General features: G+C 45.6%; 2 protein-coding genes across 5 annotated transcripts in view; both read left to right on the forward strand.

Moving 5' to 3' along the window:
• LOC144125822 (uncharacterized) overlaps window positions 1-22,104 on the forward strand; it is a 145,361-nt gene that overhangs the window by 74,767 nt on the left and 48,490 nt on the right. The window lies entirely within an intron of this gene.
• On the forward strand, window positions 283-9,257 carry LOC144125821 (uncharacterized). The gene is made up of 4 exons (XM_077659536.1): window positions 283-758; window positions 844-1,003; window positions 2,481-2,546; window positions 6,509-9,257. Exons 1-4 carry the CDS (start codon window positions 519-521, stop codon window positions 6,886-6,888), a joined length of 846 nt encoding a protein of 281 aa, XP_077515662.1. The 5' UTR covers window positions 283-518; the 3' UTR covers window positions 6,889-9,257.

The raw sequence follows: 22,104 nt of genomic DNA on the forward strand, positions 1-22,104 counted from the left end.
GAGCGGCGCCTTCGCGGCGCGTTTTCCGGGTTGCCAGACAACGTAACTCCCAACGACATGAATTGTCCCTGCTACCGCATATGTAATATGCCCTTAAACTTACACAACACTGCAATAGAAATAATCTTAGTGTAATTACACAACGACATTTTTTTTCCGAAGTATATTTATCAAGCTTAATTTCAAGCAGGAAGAGTGTGTGCGAAACTGCGACTATGTACTTTCTGCATGCCAAGAGGCCGCTGCTTGTTTACAACTCGACATAAGCCCTGTCTACATGAACCCGATAGAGTCGAGTAGAGTTAGCTTGTCGGGTAAAAAACCAGTTGCCGGGTTCATGTAGACGCTGTCGGGTCGAGTAAAATAAGCGGCAGAGCGAGTCGAGTTAACTCGCCTGCAGGGGGTAGGTTAACTCGCCTGACCCGCCTTTCCAAAAACCATGTATACGCAGTCGGGTCAGGGAGTCGGGTAACGGGGAACTCTGGGAAAGATTTCGGTCATGTGACCAGTCGACCAAAATGGCAGCCACCGTCGGTCCCCGCGCTGTTTCCACCCGAGCTTCTTGGACCGACCGGGAAGTAGAATGTTTTTTAGCGCTGATCAGTGAGAAAAAAGTGAGCGAGGCGCTGGACAGCAGACGGCAGCGCAATCAAGATGTTTTCAAAGACCTGCAGGCCGAAATGGCCAATCTCGGCTACCACTGGACGTGGCAGCAGTTGCGGAACTGCTGGAAGAATTTGAAGAAGCGATTCACGGCCGTGAGTATAAACATTCCCTCAGCCGAATTTCGACACCCATACGGAATGATACGACGTTGCAGCACAATTCTGTCTTGTGTGACAGGAACGGTTGGAGCAAGAGAGAAGTGGAGCTGCACCGTCGGCTTGGAAGTGGTATGACCACATGAGCGCGCTTCTCAGCCACAGGCCGATGGTGCAGGCTCGCGAGTACGGCGTGGACTCGCAAGATGTCCCACCAGACTACGGCGACAACTCGCAGCTAGGCAAGTATACACCCAAATGTGTTTTCACGCTCGTTTACTTTTATGTGATGTAGCATGTCAGCAGCGCCGAAGTCGGCGACTCGGTGCTGCGTTGTTTTGGTGAGCGCTGATTTGAATGCCGCAACGTAGAGCGGTTAACGCAGTTTCAATCAGCTTTCGCATTTCTAATAGCGTGATCATTTACAACCCCCTGGAAAGCGGCAGCGCTAAGGAACAAGGACGAAAGAGAGACACGAGAACACACGACAAGCGCTGATCTCGTCTCTCTCTTTCGAACTAGTTGCTTCGCGCTGTCGCTGTCCATGATGATTCACCAACTAGCCCGCAACAAGATATTAGTCCTACATTAAATGCTATGTAAACAAAAAAAAATCGATTCCAGAAAACGTATAATCGTAAGGACAAATGCGGCACTGCTGATAACGAGTGCACACAGGTACTCTTGAGCGAGACACACAAAAATTCTTTTTTCCAGTAAAGAGCCTCAATAAGCTGACAACTGAATTTGTTCCTTGACAAATCCACTGGGCATGCAGCGGGGCTGACTTAATTTTTTTTATCATGCAATCATGTAACTGTGCAGATGTATTTGACAAATAACCAAGGTGCCCTGCACATGTCCCTAACATGAAATGCTCTTTGCTCCTAGTGCACGTTTTCATTGACTGCAGTACGCACCAACAGCTTTGAAAATGCAGTGGCTTAAAATTTGTGTGCCTCAGCACAGTTCCCCTTAAAAGCGAACTCTTAAGAGCACATTTTCTTTGGCATAGATTATTATTGTGCTTTCATGAGACATGGTTAATCTCATCCAAATTTCACTGCACTGACATAGTACACGGGCCTCTAGCATTTCGCCTCCATTGAAATGCATTTGCCGCGGCAGGAATCAAACCCACGTCTTTGGGCTCAGCAGCCCAGCACCATGAGCACTGAGCCACCACGGTGGCGTTATATACTGATGAGGTATAGACAGTGTTGAAAGGCTGATATCGCCAAAAGGAAAGTTCAACACTTCTTGCTAGTGTTTGCCTGCGGGGCTGAAACTTGGAAGCTAACAAATAAACTAAAAAATAATGAAGGGCTGTACAATGAGTGAAGGAAAAAACAATAAGTGTAATGTAAAAAGGACACAAGAACATTGTGTATGAGAGAACATGAATTAATGCTATCTCAGTTCATTAAGAGCAGGAAATAGACATGGGTGAAACATGCAATATATAGCATGGTGTCTTTGAGTGACTGTCAAGGCAAGGCACAAGTAGTTAAAGTTAGTAGAGAGTCTGTTGCAGTAACGAAGCAAGGAAGTTTGCTGGTAACAGGGTAGGCATGCTAGTTGCAAAGAAGAGGTGATTGGAGTTAGAGGGCCTATGTTGTGCAGTGGGATGGGATGGCATCTTACAATCTTTGGACTGCAAGATGTGCAATTTCAGCGCTTTTGGCTATAGGAGCAGTGATTTTTTTTTCTGTTTTGCAGATATCAGCGATGCTGACACCAGGACCGAGGAGGACGACGCTGATATCCTTCAGGAACAAAGTGAACGTAAGCTTGGGCAATTTTTAAGCACTAGATGGCATTTAATAGCTCGGCTGCAGAACAAAATTGGTTCCCTGGGCCCATGTTCACACTTCGATTTCTCGTGGTATTGATCCTTTGAGGTGCTCAACAATTGGCTGAGGCAGCGGAAGCGGATGTGCTGCTCAGCTGCACTGCAAAGTGTCGTCGGACCAGCCTTGAAAATAGTGAGGTATACGTGATTATATTTCCAGACATTGTTTGAGTGGGATGGTGTGGATTCCATTGGCGCAGAGTTTTGTTTCCAAGGTTACTGCATTTTGTTTTTTATATAAACAGTTTACTGTGGCACCGTTCAGGCTTTTTACCCGCAGATGCAGACGATGCAAGTGCTGCAACTGCTTCCGCTGCTTCAACCAATCAAAGAATGCTTGCGAGTCTCTCGAGAGGTCAGAATTAGAATATTTGCCCTGCTTTATGCTTCCTGCATACTTCCTGCGTACCATTTTGATTCAGTAGTTTTGCATCTCTATGTGTAGCTGAAGATAGAAAAAGACAGCCTCATTTCTTTTCTTGTTTATCCAATAATTGTTCAAATATAACAAGAAATGACATCTTGAGTTTTTCGAGATGAAGACAAAAACATATTTGCTTCAATTTTTTAACAGAACCAACATGCACCGAAACTTGAATCTATAGCTACTAGCCATGTAGCCAATACGAAAGCAAATTTTACTCTGCCTGTCGTTTTTCTGCTGAGCTTCCCTTTTGATCTGTTCTGCATCTCTCCTCCGTTAAGCACTTTCTACTACGGTCCACCTCACACAGCTACGCCATGATGTTGTGTCCCGGTGATGCACGAAATACCTTGGGGTGTCACCGGGTGTATCAAAGGGTATCAATTTGGGCTATGCTCCCATGACTGAATGTTAGTGCTGCGTCTAAGATGGTAGTTCGGATGTGTGGCTGGTAAGGAAGGCATTCTTTGGTGCACATTCCCAAACTGCATGGTTCAATAACTCGTAAGTATTTTTGCATCTCCTGTAGAAACACTATTCTAGAAGCTTTGGTTGTGCATTGCGCTACTTGCTGGGGAGCAGGCTTTGTGGTGTGAAGAACTGATTTGAGCGAGTACCTATGCAGGAAAGGCTTGTTCATCATCTGGCTCTTGTCAGCGCAGCAGGTGCCTCAGTCTTTTGAACACAGCATTTGACAGACATTGCTGTTGATAGCCAACATGTGGAAATACCTGCGCAAAACAGCCTTACGCATAATTTCTATGTGCCCACTAAAAAGCAAAAGAAATGTTTAAATACATCCATACAAAAGCGAGGTCTTACGCTTCACGTGAGGCAAGAATAGCGCAGAATAAAAGTGTCAGCACTGAATAAAACATGCATAGTGCCTTGCTTGCATTGCCTGGAGGCTGTCAATGGATCAACTGTGTTTATGAAATTTCCAGTGTTTTTTTTTGGCATTTTTTCCATTGCAGAAATGTGAGCAAATGGAAGCTTCAAAGAAAATGGCTTTGAAAAAAAAAAAGGCTGTCCTGGCTCTATTAAAGGGCAGAAAAGCATGCGAGACGCTGAATAATATTCATGAAAGTTTTGGAATTTAATATTAGTAAAAAACCAAAAATCAATTTTTTTTTCTTGCACTTTAGTCTTTCCTGCATCCTGGAAGAACATGAGGTGGTTCATATTAATCCAGGGCTCTCCAGTATGGCACATCTCATGGCCCATTTGTTGCTTTCGAATGTTAAACCCAAATACCGTACCATTCCACACATACTATGTTCTCTCCCTGTAAGGGGCAATGCTAAGCTGCTCTAAATGATGCAAGTGCCTGCCAAATGCCCTCCATTCCATTTGTATTCTCCTGGCTATTTCACTGTCATGGTCCAACTCTACGGTCATTACTTGCCTAAGATAGATGTATTCTCTTACAGTATACAATACTTTGCTGCCTATCTTTAACTGTTTGTCCCTTGCCAAATTACTGGACGTGACTTCAGTTTCCTTATTAACTTTTAGCTCTACCATTCTGCTTGAATATTGAGGCCCTGAGTCATGCACTGGGACTCCTTCTGAGTTACGTCGCTGGACAACATGAGCAAATCGGAGGTTCCTAGGATTTCCTCCATTAATTTTTATCCCAAGCTCATCCCAGTCCAATCCTTTGACTCTTGTAAACATGCAGTGTATAGCATCAAAGAGCTTATGTCGCCTTACTCTACACCCTTTCCAATGAGCATTTTGGTACATTACTCTACCCCCCAGACCTTGTTGTTCAATTTCCTCACACCCATTCTTTCTTTTTCTGGTGGAGAATTGTGGCGGTACAAGGATTTGAACCATGGGTCTCCTGCACGCGAGGCGGATGCTCTACCTCTGCGCCAGCGCAGCATCCACTGAACTGGCCACTATAGTGGCCACTGTACTGCACCCTGAATGCCTAGTGGCATTGCTGGTGCTCATCTGTATGCAGCAGTAATGAGAGAACAAGAGTAGCACAGGAATTTTTTAAAAGAAAAAGTCATTCAAACACAGCACAAAGCTCTTATACCTATGCTATTAGGAAGTGTTGTCAAAGTAAAGTGATGCAACTTGCTATCTTTAAGTGTGGTTGTTTGCAGAATCCTGATGTGTTGTATTGCCAGGAATATTTAGGTAGTGCAAACTTAAATACATATGTGACCAGTGTTTCGACAAAAAAAACTTTCTTTTTATAGTGAAAGGAGCAGTGTGCATGTGATAAGCATTGCTGAGGTGGTCAGAATTTATGCATACTATGGCATTTTCCCATTCTGGTAATTTTAATGTTTTCATCTAAAGTGTGTGTAAACTTTGTACCACAAGGTCTCGTGGACTAAGTTTCACTTGCACAAGGTTAAGGGTGAGTATGTGCCTGCAGTGTTTCACTTTTTTTGACCTCTAATTGAAAATTGTCTCTCGGTTTATTGAACATGCCTAAAGCTGTTACCTCACTTTGTAAACATGGACATTGCTATGTATCACACAGAAATGTTACTAGTGAAAGGGGGACATCACGACACAGGACGTAGTCTCAAATTCCAGGTCTAGTACCTTGCCACAGCATCTTTCCTCTCTTTCGGAGTCATAGCATTCTAGAATGTGTTTTCCAAAAAAAAAACAAATTGCCTGGGCAAGCACTGGCAGCAGGAGTCTGAAGTTATTGCTGCATCCAAAGAGTGTTATATACTAGAATGATAGTCATGACGCATAAAATCAGAACTGTCTTCAGTTTCCAACCTGCATGGACTCAGAACACTGGTTCCTCTAGCAAAGAAAAAGTAAACAATGTGCAAAGAAGTGAGCACCCTGGTATACGTAGTATGTGTGCTGTTCAAGAACATGAGGCAGTGTTTATCTGTTCAATAAAGGGGTCAGCTGGCAGGATGCTATAAATGTAATGGGTGCTTGTCACATTTGAGTATGGCTATGTTTTAGGATATGCATAAACACAGAGGTAAAGCTGTGAGCAGTTTTCAGAAAATTTTTAGGATTCGCGCTGCACGCGAAAAGAATGTCGGTGATGCATGGAAAACCCGCGGAAAGGAAGCGTTCACAAGCAGAGGTACACAGGGCAAAGTTGCCCTGTGTACTTCTGCTTGTGAACGCATCCTTTCCTCTGGTTTTCCACGTATCGTGCAGCAACCGGCCCAACAAGCTACGCTTCTTCAATAGAATGTCCGTGACAACTGCTAGTACCCATTCTTTTTTTTTTTACACCAGCAACAGTGTCCTGTGTGGAAGCTTACCTGTAGCACTATTTCATTTAAGCTCCGTGTAGTTTTCATGCAAGAATTGATTGCTTCAGCCACAGCACGTATAAAAAGTTAAAAGTTCAAACCTGTTTTTAGCAGACCTGCCTTTTTTTGCTCTGCAATTCTTTATTTTTCAGCAAAGTGTGAATAGTCCACGAAGGAAAGTTGTGACCATTTGCATGTGTTTTCCTTCTTTTTTTAGCAAGCACCTCAAGCAGATCACCGCCACAGAAAAGACGCCGCATGGGAGAGGCGAAATTGGAAAAGGTGCTCTTAAATGTGCAGCGTAAAAATGAAGAATTTTGGACGAAGCAATCAGAGATACAATTTCAGCAACAAAAACAACTGCTTGCAGATGAGAACAAGCACATGCAGGAGCTCCTGCAAGGTGTTTCCACCACCTTTCTGCAGGGCACACAAACTTTAATGGGGCAGTTTTTTTCTCAACAGGCAGCATTGGTGGCATCCCTACAACACATGCCCAGCTTCCCACAATTTATGGGACCACCAAACATGAACTTACAACACCAGTTTCCACCACCGCCGCCAGCCACCAACACACCACCAACACCTAAACACTGAGCTGAACTACACCCGTGACATTGCCACCATTTTTAAGTTTCATTTAATCACTTCCAGAGTAAAAAATAGCGACTGATGCCTCCTTAACGTGCAGCAGCCTCGGAAACATTAAAGGGACACTGAGGACAAATCCATCCAATCATTGTTTTTGATACAAATTATGGTTTATGGGGGTTTAACGTCCCAAAGCGACTCAGGCTATGAGGGATGCTCTAGTGAAGGTCTCAGGAAATTTCGACCACCTGGGGTTCTTTAACGTGTACTGACATCGCACAGTACACGGGCCTCTAGAATTTTGCCTCTATCGAAATTTGACCGCCGCGGCCGGCATCGAACCCGCGTCTTTTGGGTCAGCGGCTGAGCGCCATAACCACGGAGCCATCGCGGCGGCTGATTCCTTGCCTCTTTCTGGCTGTATTGGCATTTCTCTAACACCAAAAGATGCATTTGTAGCAGAGAAAATTGGATTTTAAAAATTTGCCAGTAGTCAATTCAAATTCGTGACATCTGTACTTTCTGCCACCGGGCTGCCATCGTGTGCAAGTGAATGGTGGTGTAGCTTAGCTTCTGGGATCCGCGCCCAAAAATCTGTGTTGATACATGCATTCCACTTCCGAAATAGGCCGCTGACGGCAATGCCTGTTTTTCTTTTCCAGCTTACAGAAAGCTCCAATTTTGGCGTTAATGGTCTCTTTGTAGTTTGAGCACGGTACAGTTACAATACAGGCCAGCTTCTATTTGTCCTCAGTGTCCCGTTAATCTACCCTAATACCTTCTAGGTAACTGGAATCGCCTGCCCCATGAAATTGTTGAGTGCCGTTCCGACTCTATGTTCCGCGCGTTGCTGTCGGATGTATGAGTGCGCAGTTGGCTTTCTTTTGGCTTTTTTAATCACGCGGTCTTCGTTCTTGTTGGTCCAGCATCATTTGGTCAGTTGGCTTTTTTTTCGTCATGTCTTTTTGTTGTTTCATATTTCATTCATTTTGTACTTTCTGTGTCATGCCTTGTATTGCTTTTTTTTTCTTCCTCTTTTTTTTCTGGCCTATTCTTCTGTTATGTATACTCATCCCCCCTGCAATAATGCCTTCGGGCGCTGCAGGTATTTCCAATAAATAAGGATGTGCAATATTATCGCAAACAGTATAAGTGCAATATTAGATTCCTGACAAGTCAAAAGTGTGCAGTAAGTAAATGTACTCTTTTTGTTTTTAATAATATGCTCCTATCTTCATTATTATTATTATCTACAGAGGCAGTGGTATATCTTGCGTCCTTGTTCAGTTTCATTTTGTGTGATGTGTATGTCAGTTCCTAATTTGTTTACAAGATAATGGCAATGTTTTTTTCAGATATATATATTAAGAGTATTAATGAAGCTTGCTTTTTGTTGGTTTCGTTTAATGAACTATATTAATGCGTGCTTTCTTTTAGTACTTGCCAAAGGTCATTTATTTTCCTTCACCAGACAGGTACAAACTGTGTGATCTGTTTCTCAGTTCCTAATTTGATTTTAAGATATTTTTGGTAATCTTGTTTCAAATGTGATAACCTTCAGTTTTAATGATGCCAGCTTTTTGTTGGAGTCTTTTAATGAACTATATTTCTGCATGTTTTCTTGTATTGCTTGCCGAAGTCATTTATTTTGCTTGACTGGAGAGGTACAAACTATGTGATATGTTTCCCAGTCCCTAATTTAATTTTAAGATTCTTGATAATCTTGTTTCAGATGTGTTAATCTCGAATTTTAATGACATCTGCTTTTTGCTGGTGTCTTGTAATGAACTATATTAATGCGTGCTTTCTTTTAGTACTTGCCAAAGGTCATTTGTTTTCCTTCGCCAGAAAGGTACAAACTGTGTGATCTGTTTCTCAGTTCCTAATTTGATTTTAAGATATTTTTGGTAATCTTGTTTCAAATGTGATAACCTTCAGTTTTAATGATGCCAGCTTTTTGTTGGAGTCTTTTAATGAACTATATTTCTGCATGTTTTCTTGTATTACTTGCCGAAGTCATTTATTTTGCTTGACTGGAGAGGTACAAACTATGTGATATGTTTCCCAGTTCCTAATTTAATTTAAGATTTTTGATAATCTTGTTTCAGATGTGTGTTAATCTCAAATTTTAATGACATCTGCTTTTTGCTGGTGTCTTTTAATGAACTATATTAATGCGTGCTTTCTTTTAGTACTTGCCAAAGGTCATTTGTTTTCCTTCACCAAAAAGGTACAATCTGTGTTTCTCAGTTCCTAATTTGATTTTAAGATTTTTGATAACCTTGTTTCAGATATGTGATAATCTCGAATATTAGTGACATCTGATTTTTGTTGCTGTCTTTTAATAAACTGTATTTATGCATGCTTTCTTTTTATTACTTGCCAAAGAGTGACATTTATTTTGCTTCACCGGAGAGGTACAAACAGTGGTGTGTTTATCTGATGTGAAAACAATAGCGATCACATTAATAATCAGGGGTCCTCCTGACACTTTGACTTCTGCACCCTTTTGTGTTGTTCGAAAACACATTTATATTTCTTGTATGTGGTTTCTGAGACAAATAAAAAAGATCTACATTCCAAACACGGCTGTGTAATGTATTTATTTATCACATTACCCAAAGTGCCTGTTTGGCAGTACAGTGGAGGGAGAGAGTTACAACATAATCATACAGTATAGTGGCAGGGAAAAAATTCTCACGGAAAATACATTGCAACATAATTTGATACAAACACAAGCATAAAATTACAGCAATGCGGCAAACAATTCATTAGATTTTGTTGAAATGACTTCCTGGGGCAACTTATTCTATTCATTTATTGTTTTTGGAACGAATGACATTTTTAGTTAATCAGTAGTGCATTTAACTTCTTTTACTTTGAAAGTGTGGTCCCTTTTTGCAGACATATAGTCTGGTGGAAATAATGGTCACGGTCAGTACCTGTTTTAGAATGGTATATAGTTCGGAAAAATTTCTGCCTAAGTACATATCTGCGTCCCTGCAGTGAAACCCATCCGAAAGACTTCTGCGTTGCTGACACACTGAAATTTTTGCTGTAAGTATTTAAAACAATGTGGACAGCCAGGATTTGGGCCTTCTGTAATTTATCAATATTTTTAGTTTCAGGGCCCCATACTGTGCACGCATACGCATACTGTGCACATATAGGCCTTACGTTAGTTGTGTATAGCAGTTCTTTACTTTGTAAAGGAAAACGCTTGGAATTCCTGCATAAGAAAGTCAAAATTCGACCTGCTTTTGCAGTTATTTAATTGATGTGCCTATGCCAACACAGATCACTACTTAAATACCCACTGAGATATTTGTATTCGATGATGGACAACAAATTCAGGTGACCTTTTCTTAGTAAAACACCTATAGAGACTTTTCCGGAGATTAATAGTGACGCCCCATTTATCATACCATTTAGAAATTCTGTCAAGGTCGCATTGCAAAGCATCACGTTCAGCAGGAACAGAAACAGTTCGGTACAAGACAGTCATCTGCGAACAGCCCTAATGTAGACGATATACCAGCGAAAATGTCATTTATAAAAATTACAAATAAAAGTGGTCCCAGAACTGACCCTTGTGGTACAGTCGCAAGTAAAAAATATTAGCACAAATCACTGCCGATCAGAATTTGTATATCTCGCCATGCGGCGCTGTGGTTTGCAGACCTGCCTATCGGGCCGTTTCCATATTTTCAGCATGGGGGGGGGGGGGGGGGGGGGGGGGGGGGACGGCAGGAAGTAAGCTTTATGAAGCGTGCCATTGCCCGAGCGTCGAAGTGCCGACCCTACGTGACTGTGCATGCGGCATTTATTTTGGCTCAGTTATCATGGGCAAAGATGGATTCTTTTTTATTACTGTTTTTTTATGTCCGTGATGGTTTGTCAAAAGGAACTCGCTCGGGATGATAGAGCTACTTTTAGCCAGTATTACACAAGCAAGAAAAACAGAGAGTTTATTTTTCTGATGCAACTAATTCACACAGGTCACTTTGTTGGGAAAGTGTAGTAACATTATTAACAGGAGCACTATCCCATCAATTCAGGGAAAGAAGGGAGGAGGACAGCCAGTTCGCTGTCGTGATGCGTGAGCAAACACGTCGTTGCACTAATGGCGTGCGTAGGCCCCACCGACCGTCACAACGCTTTGAAGGCGCTCAGGGAAGGAGTCAAACAGGCTGCTTGCAAGGTCAGGAAGAGCCTGGAGCCTGCTCCATTCCTCTTGAACCGCCGCCCAAATGATATCTGGTGATGATTTGTGCATCTGCCTTACAGCTAGTCGCTTTTTCATTAATCCCCATATATTTTCAATTATATTCAAATCTGCTCCTTTTGGAGGCCATGGCAACTCCTGGATGCAGAGCTGTTCAAGCAGTTACCAAACGCAGCACGGCTGAGGCTGCTTGCAAAAATAACTGCCAAACAAGCAAAAAAAAACAACTATCCTATTCTTCACCCGTTGCCTGTGGGAGCAAGGCTGCGCTAAACAAAAGAGAGGGCGAGACAGAAAAATAAATTTTGCTGGGCCGTGACAGTCCGCTGAACCCCCCTAATACTGCAGAATGGGAACGGCCCGGCACTCTCGTTATCAGCCTCTTTGTCATCCGCAGCGCCACGCATTGTCATTCCGGCGCTCAGGTGTTCCGTCATGTGTGCTAATGTCTTTTACTCGTGACTGTACTCCTGAGGTTACAGCAACATCGTCCGATATTTCACCACTAACCACCGCCCTAAGTTTTCTTAAATGAGGGTACACTTTGCTCCATGCTACTACTTTACTGCTAATGTTATACAATGATAATTTTTCTAGTAATGAAGTATGTGGTACAACATCAAACGCTTTCATAAAATCGAGAAACATGCACTCAACAGAAACTGCTTTATCTAAAGAACTAGCTATATCATGGGCAAGTTCAGTTAAGTGTGTGACACATGAAAACACTACAAAACCCATGTTGGTTATTATTTATGAGGGAAAACTTAAGATGGTGTACAATGTAAAAAATACATGCTCCAAAACCTTGAAAACTGCACTTGTGAGGGATACTGGGAGATAATTTGAAGCCAGATTACATGGCCCTGATTTATGAATCGGCACAACATACGCCATTTTCCAATTATTGGGCAAATCACTGTCTTCAAGTGATTTTGAACATCACTCGGTTAATGCATGCATAGTAGGGCTGTTCAAGATACGAGTGAAAAAAAAAAGGCTGGCAGTTATAGTATGTCTACACTAACTGCAATATGCAATAATACTTTGGTTTCAAGTAGGTGATGCATGGTACAAAAGCAAAACTGTTTTCAGTACTAAAGATGACAGAGTAGCTGCCGCAGTGGCGCAGTGGTTATGGCGCTCGGCTGGTGACCCGAAAGACGCGGGTTTGATCCCGGCCGTGGCGGTCGAATTTCGGTGGAGGTGAAATTCGAGAGGCCCGTGCACTGTGTGATGTCAGTGCACGTTGCAGAACACCAGGTGGTCGAAATTTCCGGAGCCCGTCACTACGGCGTCCCTTATAGCCTGAGTCGCTTTGGGATGTTAAACTCCAAAAACCAATCCAAACCAAAAGATGACAGAGAACACATTAACTCAGGACAGACGTGAACTGCGAAGTGAAGAGTATTGCCGAGCCAAGCTTTCTGTGACAACCACACATTGCCAGATACAATCCACAACATAAGGAACTAGGCAGTACACAGGATTCCACATGATATATCAGAAGCAACATGTGGCACACACAGTCGCATATATTATGAGGACTATCATAATAGTCTGTCTGAAGCAGAGAACATTTCAAGCCCATTCAGTCAAAAGACACTGTAGTTCAGTTGTCACCAAAACCAGGAAAGCAGTCATTATTGTACAGCCAAATAAAATAATCCCAAGACTGCTGAGATATTGAAAGCATTAATAATTTTTCAGGCTACTAAAAACAAATGCCTTTTGCCTGAGTATTGCTTGTTGTGGTGCTCTTCACATAAGTGGCTGTGCAAAATGGACGTGCTTGATATAATGTGTGGGATCTTCTTTGCTGCCTACTTCCACAAGATGCAAGTTGTGTGTGGTAAATGCCGTAAAAAGTTGCTTGACAACAAAATTCTAGTGACACCTCATGCCTATCCTGTGCTACTGTGCTCATCGTTCCGGTCTTCTGTGCTAACAATTTTCTGCTCAATGCAATTTAGTGTTCGAACCCGACCGCGGCAGCTGCATTTCGATGAAGGCGAAACGTTAAGGCGCGCATGTGCTGTGCAATGTCAGTGCAGGTTAAAGATCCCCAGGTGGTGAAATTATTCCGGAGCCCTCTACTCTCTTGCTTCCTTTCTTCTTTTACTCCCTCCTTTATCCCTTCCCTTATGCACAGTTCAGGTGGTCCACCAATATATGAGACAGATACTGTGCCATTTCGTTTCCCCTAAAACCAATTTTCATTTTCACTTTAGCGGAAGCTACTTGTGCGAATCGGGAAGTTATGGGCTAAATAATTGCTCAGGCAGTCCCTTACATCTGACTGTTGGGTGCCTGCATAAGGCCTGCTGACGGGCTGCGGAAAGTCTTCCGATTCAGTAGATGAAACAATGGCACCCCAGGAGTCCTCATAGGTTTCTGAATGCTGCTCACAAAAGTTGTGTAGCACGCATGCTGTGAGGGCAACAGTGGGCACAAACTTATAATTTATGTCTGTGCGCTTAAGTAAAACGCGCCAACGCCCCTTCAACCTGCCAAATGCCTGTTCTACAACATTCCTCCCAGTGCTGTGGTACACGTTGAAGGACTCAGCTTCTTTCGATAGCCTCCCTGTGTAGCCTTTCAAGATCCAGGGCAGTGGGGGATACGCAGGGTCAGCGAGAAGCATGAAGGGAAGAAGCTTCCCCTCAAAGAGCTGGCTGCCCTTTGGCAACAGTTGGTCGCTGTTCTTGTAGAGTTTCGACATCTTAAATGCTGTTGAGTCATGCGCACTGCCTGGTGCAAGGCATGAAATGCTGCGAAACCTGAATGCAGAAAAAATGGGATGCACGTCAAGACAAAGAAGCTTTTGAAGGCTATCATTTACACCATCTATTAGGTGCTAAAGCACTGGTGCAAAATAAAAGCAATAAGTTTGTATTTGAATTGCACTAAAGGGAAGCAAAACTAGTCAGCAAAACAATGTCAAAAAGGAAATAGAAGTAATTACAAAATATCTTGAAAAAGCAAAAACAAATTGCAGACCACCCTGAATTGCATTCTAAAAACTTTGTGGCATCACTGCCACGAAATGTGCCACTGGACACATCCACAGGAGCTGTGTTGAGCTCGTTTCTGCCATCTTTATATATTTTTTTGCTATAGCTATGATCCTAATTTCAAATTATCCATGTGTTGCATTCATATAGCTTGTTTTTATTTAGGTGCCAAAAAGTTAGTACAGGTTTAAAAGAAATAGTTCACAAGCAAACTGCACAACACCACTAGATTGCTCAGTGGGAAGTGTGCTGAAAGTCTGCAGTGAGATTTTAAAGGCAAATAGATTACTTATGGATGTCCCACAGTTTAAATAGAACAAGATACATGCACTACAGTACCAACAAATGGATGCCATGTTAGTCAATCATGATAAGCATATCTTGGGAGAGGTCCTAGCACACAAGAATGTCAAGTTTGAAAATTCGTCATGCCTGTCCTTGCACACAAGCACAACAAAATAATTATCTGGCTTCGAATTTCAGAGTACTTAGTGTGAAACACTTCATCAGCATGCTTCATTACTGTTTTCCGTAAGTTTCAGTTGTTGCTGTTGCATACAAACAGCAAAGCTTAGTTCCAATAACGAATAAACAAATATACTCACAGTCCACGGTCGTCCACGACTGCCTGCATGTTGTAGGATGCCCACATTTTGCGATTAATAAAGTCTCTGTACCCTTTTCTTGGTGCAGTGATAGGAATATGAGTGCCATCAATGGCACCACATATCTGTGGGATGTGGCACTTCTCAGAAAACCTCCTGCCAATCAATGTGGCCTCTTCAGTTGATGGCAGGTAGATAAATTTGTTTGAAAGGTGCCTTTTTACGGTAATGCAGAAAAGGTACAAAAATTTCTGCACAGTGCTTTTGTGAATTCCGAACTGATTTGCAACTACACGGTACTCACAACAGCTAGCCAGTTTGTACAGTGCAATTGCAATTCTTTTGTCAACTGGCACTGGCTCTCGAACGTAATTGCATTCTGGTGACATAAATGGAGCAAGGGCAGCAACCAATTCACAGAAATTTGCCCGTGACATTCTAAAGTTTTCTTTCCATTCACCATCGTCAAAGTTGGAGCAAACAATATTGTCCCACCAATCACTACTTCTGTTCTTCATCCACATGCGCCGCTTTGGTGGTGGTGCCAGGGATTCCAGTCCTGCAAGATACCTGGTGTTATCAATTTGACACGCACTTTTTTTTTCACTACCTTTTTATGAATATGCACAAACTGCAGGCTAGTGCGTGGATATCACAGTCCTAAAAACGAGTGTCACAAAAGATGCCATGGTGCTACATAAGGTATTGGAAAGCATGAACTCTGGTGCTTGATTTTTAGTATTTCCAATTCGCTTGCTGCTGGCTTTTAGTGCAGTTATTAAAAGTAATCTTTGAAAATACAGGATTGCATATTTCTTTAGGTTACTCCATCGTTATGAGGTTAATGAACTTATGCAGCACTTACCAAAATCCTGCTACGTTATATAATTAGTTTTACCACATGTGCTTGCATCCTGCTACCCTATGAAAACCAAGAAGCAATTTATGAAAACCTCGCGATTGATGAAGCGTTATAAAGTAACGATGTTTAATATTACGTAATGCGATCATTTGCAGCCGCGTCACCATGCTGTTCAGCACTACACCAAACACAGGAGAACGTATTCCCGTAACAGCGCAGTGCATGTTTGGTAACGAGCTGTACCCCCTTTGTAAAAGCAACGGAGCAACGGGGCTAGCTTTTCAGCCCCCTTACGGCACTCCTACTTAGTGAAAAGTCCCGAAAGGTGAGTACAGGGGTTCTCCTGACCTTACACAGAATTAGAGCTTAAGGTCTGCCATAAGTGTCATGCTACTCGGCTAATATGCAAAACGCGTTGATCGGTTAGTTTTGGAAAAGGCGGCACTTCCGCACTCCATTTTTCGTCTCACACTCCACCGTTAAAACTCATGCAGCCTACTGTATTCGAGATATGTATCTTGCGACTTTAGGAATGCCAAATCATCCGCTATATTAGTTTCTGCACTCCAGGATTAGCGAGGACAGGCGTAGAAGAATAGATACTAACCATACATGACGGCGACTTCGTGGACGGACCAACCGGCGGTGAGCGGTGTTCGGCTGTTTGATATACTCCGTATACGTTGACAACGAGCCCGGTAATGAATCACCGCGGCAGAGAGAAGCATATTATGAAAGCTTATCCATGACATCAAAAGGGTCATGAAATAAAGCTGATGGAGAGTGAGCATCATAATCAAAACAGCAGACGACATGGCCATTGCGAACGCGCGGGAACCCGCGGGCCAAAAACAGGAACCGGAAACTTGCACGATAACTGCGAACCTCGACGCTAGGCGCCGCTGCGATACTTACGCGCTTGAACAGAGTTCATGTAGACACCAATCGAGGCGAGTCAGAGGCGGGTCACCTAACCCGACGCTGACTCTACCCGGTCCTGTCGGGTTCATGTAGACAGGGCTATAGAAAATGGAGTGTCGGGCGCTTACTACAGAGCAGAAGAGGCGGTCGCGTATATCCCACAGGACGCGGCGCCTCTCCACTTCCGTGATAAGGGCCTCGTTGAAGACTGCTTTCTCCATTTTCGATGAACACGATGCGCGCACGAAACAGTAGCACGTGTTTTTCACGTGCGCGCCGGTTCTGCAGAGCGAAAAAAAAATGCGCCGAAGAGGTTCCGTCGAGATGCGCAGAGAGTAGGGCCATCTAGTGGCAAAACCAAAAACCAAAAATGCCACGTGACCAAATACCACGTGACTTACTTGAAATCTGATTGGCGGACGCGCCCCGGACGCGCCGCGCGAGGCGTTTTTTTCTCCTCCGAGTAGGAGCACGCGGCGGCGCGATTTCGTGACGGATCATACTGGGCACGCGTCAAAATGACGCGCGCGTCCCACCATCCGCGCGTCAATCGCGCCTGAAATCGCGCCATGCGGTTCCGCCTTAATGGGGCCTCGCGGTGTTCAGCGCGAACTGGGCCAGGGCGTCGTGACACCGTCGTCCGGCCATTCTTGCACGACGATGGGAAAGTGCGCTTTTGTTTTTGTTTTTGTTTTTTTTTTGTTTTTTGTCGGCGGCTCTTTCAGGCTCCACGGCCATCGCTTTTTGCTGCGGAGCACATCGCTGTCTCGCCTGAAGTGCTCAAAACTGTCGAGCAGCCTTCCTGTTTTTGCACTTGCTCTTTTTATTTTCCCCCAGGACTCCGCGTTTAGCTAGTCGAGATTGCCGTCGGCCAAACTTTCGTTTATAGACGCGGCGCGGCAACTCTCTACGTACAGGGTAGGTCAAAAGTTCCCAGGTCGCAGGGTCTGCGTTTTAGCACTATAGTCGGGCAGTTATGGCACCTCCAAAGCCCAAAAACTCGAGAGATGAGGTATCATTCTCACCTTTGAGAAAGTTTATAGCTTTCTTGCTATCATGCATGGCAGGATGTGCCGCTGAAAAGCGGACCCTGTGGTCTGGGAACTTTTGACCTACCCTGTACATACATCTGGTAGGGCCCTTTGAGGCATCCTTTCGGCGTTTATAGTGCGATAGCCGCACTCCCCTGGGTTTAAGCGGTGTGTGTGTCTGTCTGAATTGTTAGTGGTTTTTGAGGAAAGGAAATGGTGCACAACTGGCTCCCTGGGTCAGTGGACACCGTAATCCCGCCTTGAGGTACGTGGCGTTGGTGTGCAACGGCAAAAAAAAAAAAAACTGCTTTCGCACACTATTTCGGGCTTAGCAGTGCTAAGCCGCCAGCCATGTTAATGCTGCGATGTCTCTCTCCCATTTTATTTCTTTGCTTGCAAAGTGGCTTCACATTTCTCCTTGTCGAACCGGTCGTTGTGTATGAATAATAGTGTCCGTGGATGGCGTTTGCGATCTGGATTTTTCGAAATGAACTCGTGGTGAAATTCGTTGTTTGGTGTACAGGCCTCTGGAATGAGGCGACAGCTGCGTGACATGAAGACGATTCAGGCACGAGATGCGCCCGTCGACATTTTTTTTTTTTTTTTGGTACCAGTCAAGCTTTGATATGTCTGTGCTAAAATATTTTCCATTGCCAGCCCGTCAGCTTTGTCTATCCGCATGGAACCCGCTGTGAAGTTCTTGTTGCTTATACGCTGCTTGATATTTTGGACGCTGCAAAATACTTGCTGCAAAATATTTTACAGCAAGACGCTGCAAAATATTTTTGAAGCCGCAGAAAGGGCAACTCCTGCTTCCAGACGACTAGGAGACCCTGCTGCGCATCTCGGACCCGGACATACAGGACCGGATCCTCAAGCGCGCCTATGAGGCAGCCTATTAGCAGTGTAGGTATAGGAAAGGACGCAAGACTGAAACCATGACGACCGCACGAAGTGTGTATATATAATTGGTTTTTGGGGAAAGGAAATGGCGCAGTATCTGTCTCATATATCGGCGGACACCTGAACCGCGCCGTAAGGGAAGGGATAAGGGAGGGAGTAAAAGAAGAAAGGAAGAAAGGGGTGCCGTAGCGGAGGGCTCCGGCATAATTTCGACCACCTGGGGATCTTTAACGTGCACTGACATCGGACAGCACACGGGCGCCCTAGCGTTTTTCCTCCATAAAAACGCAGCCGCCGCGGTCGGGTTCGAACCAGGATACTCCGGATCAGTAGTCGAGCGCACTAACCACTGAGCCACCGCGGCGGGTGCGCACGAAGCGACCAAACGCGCTTGCGAGACGAGCGTCGCGGAAGGCCTTCCTGTCGGCGCCGGCTACAACCGTTCCCACCACTTTTCCTCCTCCTGGTCAATTTCTCAGGCTGTGTGCGAGAATGTTTCTTTGTTGTTTCTTTTTTTAGCCCCATGGGGAAAATAAGCGCAATAGCGACCGGCGAGCGAGAGAAATGCTGCGTCGCGTATCTGGGAGCGGCCGTCGTAATACTTGCCCACCACGTGAGGCCTCGTACGTGCTGTGGAGGACGCAGTGCGCGCAGCTTCGTCCCTGAACTGTCCGCATTTGGGAAGGGCACGAGCGTGGTGGCGACAGTACGGAAAGGCGTGTGTCATTTACACTATAGCGGAGTGTCTTATCAAAGATAGCAAACGGGACTAAACAAAAGTCTCCCTTTCCCCCTCCCACAAGAGATAAAAAAGAACTCTGGGCTACTGAGTAATTATTAAGTAAATAGTTATGGGCCATTAAGTAAATATAAAGGGAATGTATGGGTCAGTGGTCTCCTAAGAGCCGTGGTCAGGGCAGTGGTCTCCTAAGAGCCGTGTGAGACAAGTCGAAACAGCCTCCGCATTTGCGTCTCCGATCGGGCGACCCTTCCGAGAGCGAGCCGGGGGCACCTTCGAGAAAATCGAGCGTTCTTTGCGCGTCCCCGCTTCTTTGTTGTTTTTTGTACCGTAGGGAGAAACAAGGACGCTCGCAGCCGGCGACGCTGCTGCGTTCCCAACGAGACCGGCGCAGCAAACGTGGGAGGCGAATGCATGACAAGGAGGAAAAATGCATCCCATACACTTGTCTTTCTCTCGCGCGCGCTTTTTATTTGGTGTTAGTGGACGCGAAGCACTCACGCACGCACTACATGCCCGTCAAGGACGCCGCTGTAGGTATATGTGGCCGCCGTGACGCGTCATGCCACGGCGCACGAAGTCGCCGATGCCGCAGCTGCTGTTGTGAGTCAAGAAGAGTGTGCGCATTCGAGTGCGCCCCTCGATCCTTCGCGAAATCGGCTACTGTAGAACGTTGCAAGGGTACGCCGGGCGTGAGGACTGTCGGAGGAAAATCGCCACGTATCCCGCATGAGCTCGGAAGTTCACTCGCGGAAAACTTAAAGCGGCCGCTGCATTTTGCCTTTGTCTTTGAGGCCATGTGAAAAGACGGACTGTGTCCCCGCTGGTCATTGCAAGGCTTTGATGGAAACCGTGCAGGGACCACCAGCAAAGCGGCTCAGTTTGCGCCGCCTGGACACCCGGCTTGGAACGGCCCGTGTGCCGTTGCCTCGTGAAGGCAGACGGCGCAGCAGGTCCATGCACCTTTCGCTCAAGGGGCCCTCGAACTATCGCTCTTCCGGAGCCGGCACTTTTCGGGGGCGCTGACGAGCCGTCGCGCCTTTATCTGGCCAAGCAGGCATCGCTTCGCACGAGCCCCCCGTGTGACCCTGCTTACGCTGCGTTGAACTTCTCTAGTTTCTGCTTGCACCAGTGCGTCGATACAGGGCGGATGGCTGGCACTCCTGTCGTGTCCTCACAACCTGCGAGGGGTCTGCACAAGGGGTCTCACAACCTGCGATTTGGGTCGCGTCCGCAGAATCACCCACCGAGGCACAGCAAGCGCCTCGAGGTTCCTTGCACGCTGTCTGAGGCGCTATTATTCGCTCTCCTGTGCCGCCTACACAGGATGGTGTAGGCGGCACTGGGGATCGAACCCAGCATGCGGGGGGTGCGGGGTTCGATTCCCAATGCGCTGGGTTCGATCCCCAGTGTCGCCGGGTACCCATCGGTGATACAATCGGTACAAGCTTTCCCCTGCTCGGCTTCTTTAGGGTGAAATTCTTGGGAAGTGGGTCTTTGGCCCTACCTTGTGCAATGAAAACTACCTTGCGCCATGGCGTTCTTTGGCCAAAGCTGCCCTTGCGCCAAAAAAATTCATCATCATCATCATTATCAGGTTTCAGTATGGCGTTGTACCGCTTAATTGGGTACCCTGTTTGTGGGGTATACCGTGTACATCGCCGTTCAGTGTTCCTTGTACCACGCCCCCTAGGTAGCGCTCTAGTGTAGTCGCACGTCTTTAAGGCATGAAATGTGAGCGCTTGGGCGAGTCTGTATGACGCTGTCGAAGCAGCGCTGATCATGATCAAGGATCACTGAAGAGAGCGCACAGACAGGGTGCTCAGCTTCTGTTGAGTCATTAAGGCAGTTTACTGGTGCGGCACTCTCAAAATGATAACTGACAAAAACTCATGCACGTTTGGTTGTTTATTTGAAAAAAAAGAAGTAATCCTTTTTTTTTTGCGGATAAAAAAAAATGTTCTGTCGGGCTTTCCTCTCTTCAGCCACTGGTGTTCGATCTCAGTTGTCATTCACGCGTGTTGCTTTTATTTTGGGATCATTCCCTGCGGCGTGTCTAAACTGCGGCAGTGGCTCCATAAAAGCCAGTCGTAAGCTCATCCTCGGCGTGTCTCCGCGCAGCTCCTGTCGTCCTGCGCTTTTGTACTTCCAGTTTATTGCCGTCGTCCGACGATATTGCGTAAAGGGTGGAACGCATAAAGACATAGAAATGATAGGCGCGAGATTTCCATTGTGGAAGCAGGGCAGAGATAAAGCGGGACTGAGCTTTTAGCACTGCTTTTCCGTGCGTCAGGGCTGACACCGCCGCCTCGGCCGCTGCATCTATTGTGTTGGGCGGTCATCATCAGTGACTCTCCGTCGCAGCCGCAGCGGCGGCGCTCGCCTCACAAAACATGCGCCGACCGAACCGGCAGTATCGAGGCGTGCACATCGCCAGGCGGCCGCAGCGTCCCGCATGCAGATGATAGGTTGCAGTGAAGAGGGAGAGGGTCGCATTGTTCGGCCGGCTGTCTTCGCTGGCTGCGCACCTGCGTTTCCTTTGCGGCGGCTGCACGCTCGACCCGCGCCGCACGCATTTTCTTGTGCAGTGCGCCCGCGTGTGTATTGCACAAGCATTGTTCGTCCTCTCTCTCTCTCCTTTCGCTGCAGCCGGCCTCGCTGCGCGTGTGCTTTTCTTCCCCGCGTGATTGCGCGTCTGGCCGCGGCTGACTGGCCTGTAATCGACCTTCCTTCCACGCTGGATGGGGCCAAAGGTGCGCCCATTCGGACCCCGTTCAAATGGTCAGCACGGAAGGGAAATACCCAAATGGGGACACAGATATGCGGGGTGTTTCGCCTGAGGCTTTCCGCAGATTTTAAAAATAGGATTTTTTTTTGTTAGAAAGGCGCTTTTTTTTTCGTCGTAGCATTGTCAGCGGCGTA

The sequence above is a fragment of the Amblyomma americanum genome, chromosome 3 (genome assembly GCF_052857255.1).
Source record: "Amblyomma americanum isolate KBUSLIRL-KWMA chromosome 3, ASM5285725v1, whole genome shotgun sequence".
Taxonomy (NCBI): Eukaryota; Metazoa; Arthropoda; class Arachnida; order Ixodida; family Ixodidae; genus Amblyomma; species Amblyomma americanum.

Bases quoted from the DNA above. Each gene is read 5' to 3' on its own strand.
- LOC144125821 (XM_077659536.1), top strand. From the start codon at position 519: ATGGCAGCCACCGTCGGTCCCCGCGCTGTTTCCACCCGAGCTTCTTGG. The intron at 759-843 runs GTGAGTATAAAC...CTTGTGTGACAG, and splicing joins TGAAGAAGCGATTCACGGCC to GAACGGTTGGAGCAAGAGAG. The intron at 2,547-6,508 runs GTAAGCTTGGGC...TTCTTTTTTTAG, and splicing joins CCTTCAGGAACAAAGTGAAC to CAAGCACCTCAAGCAGATCA.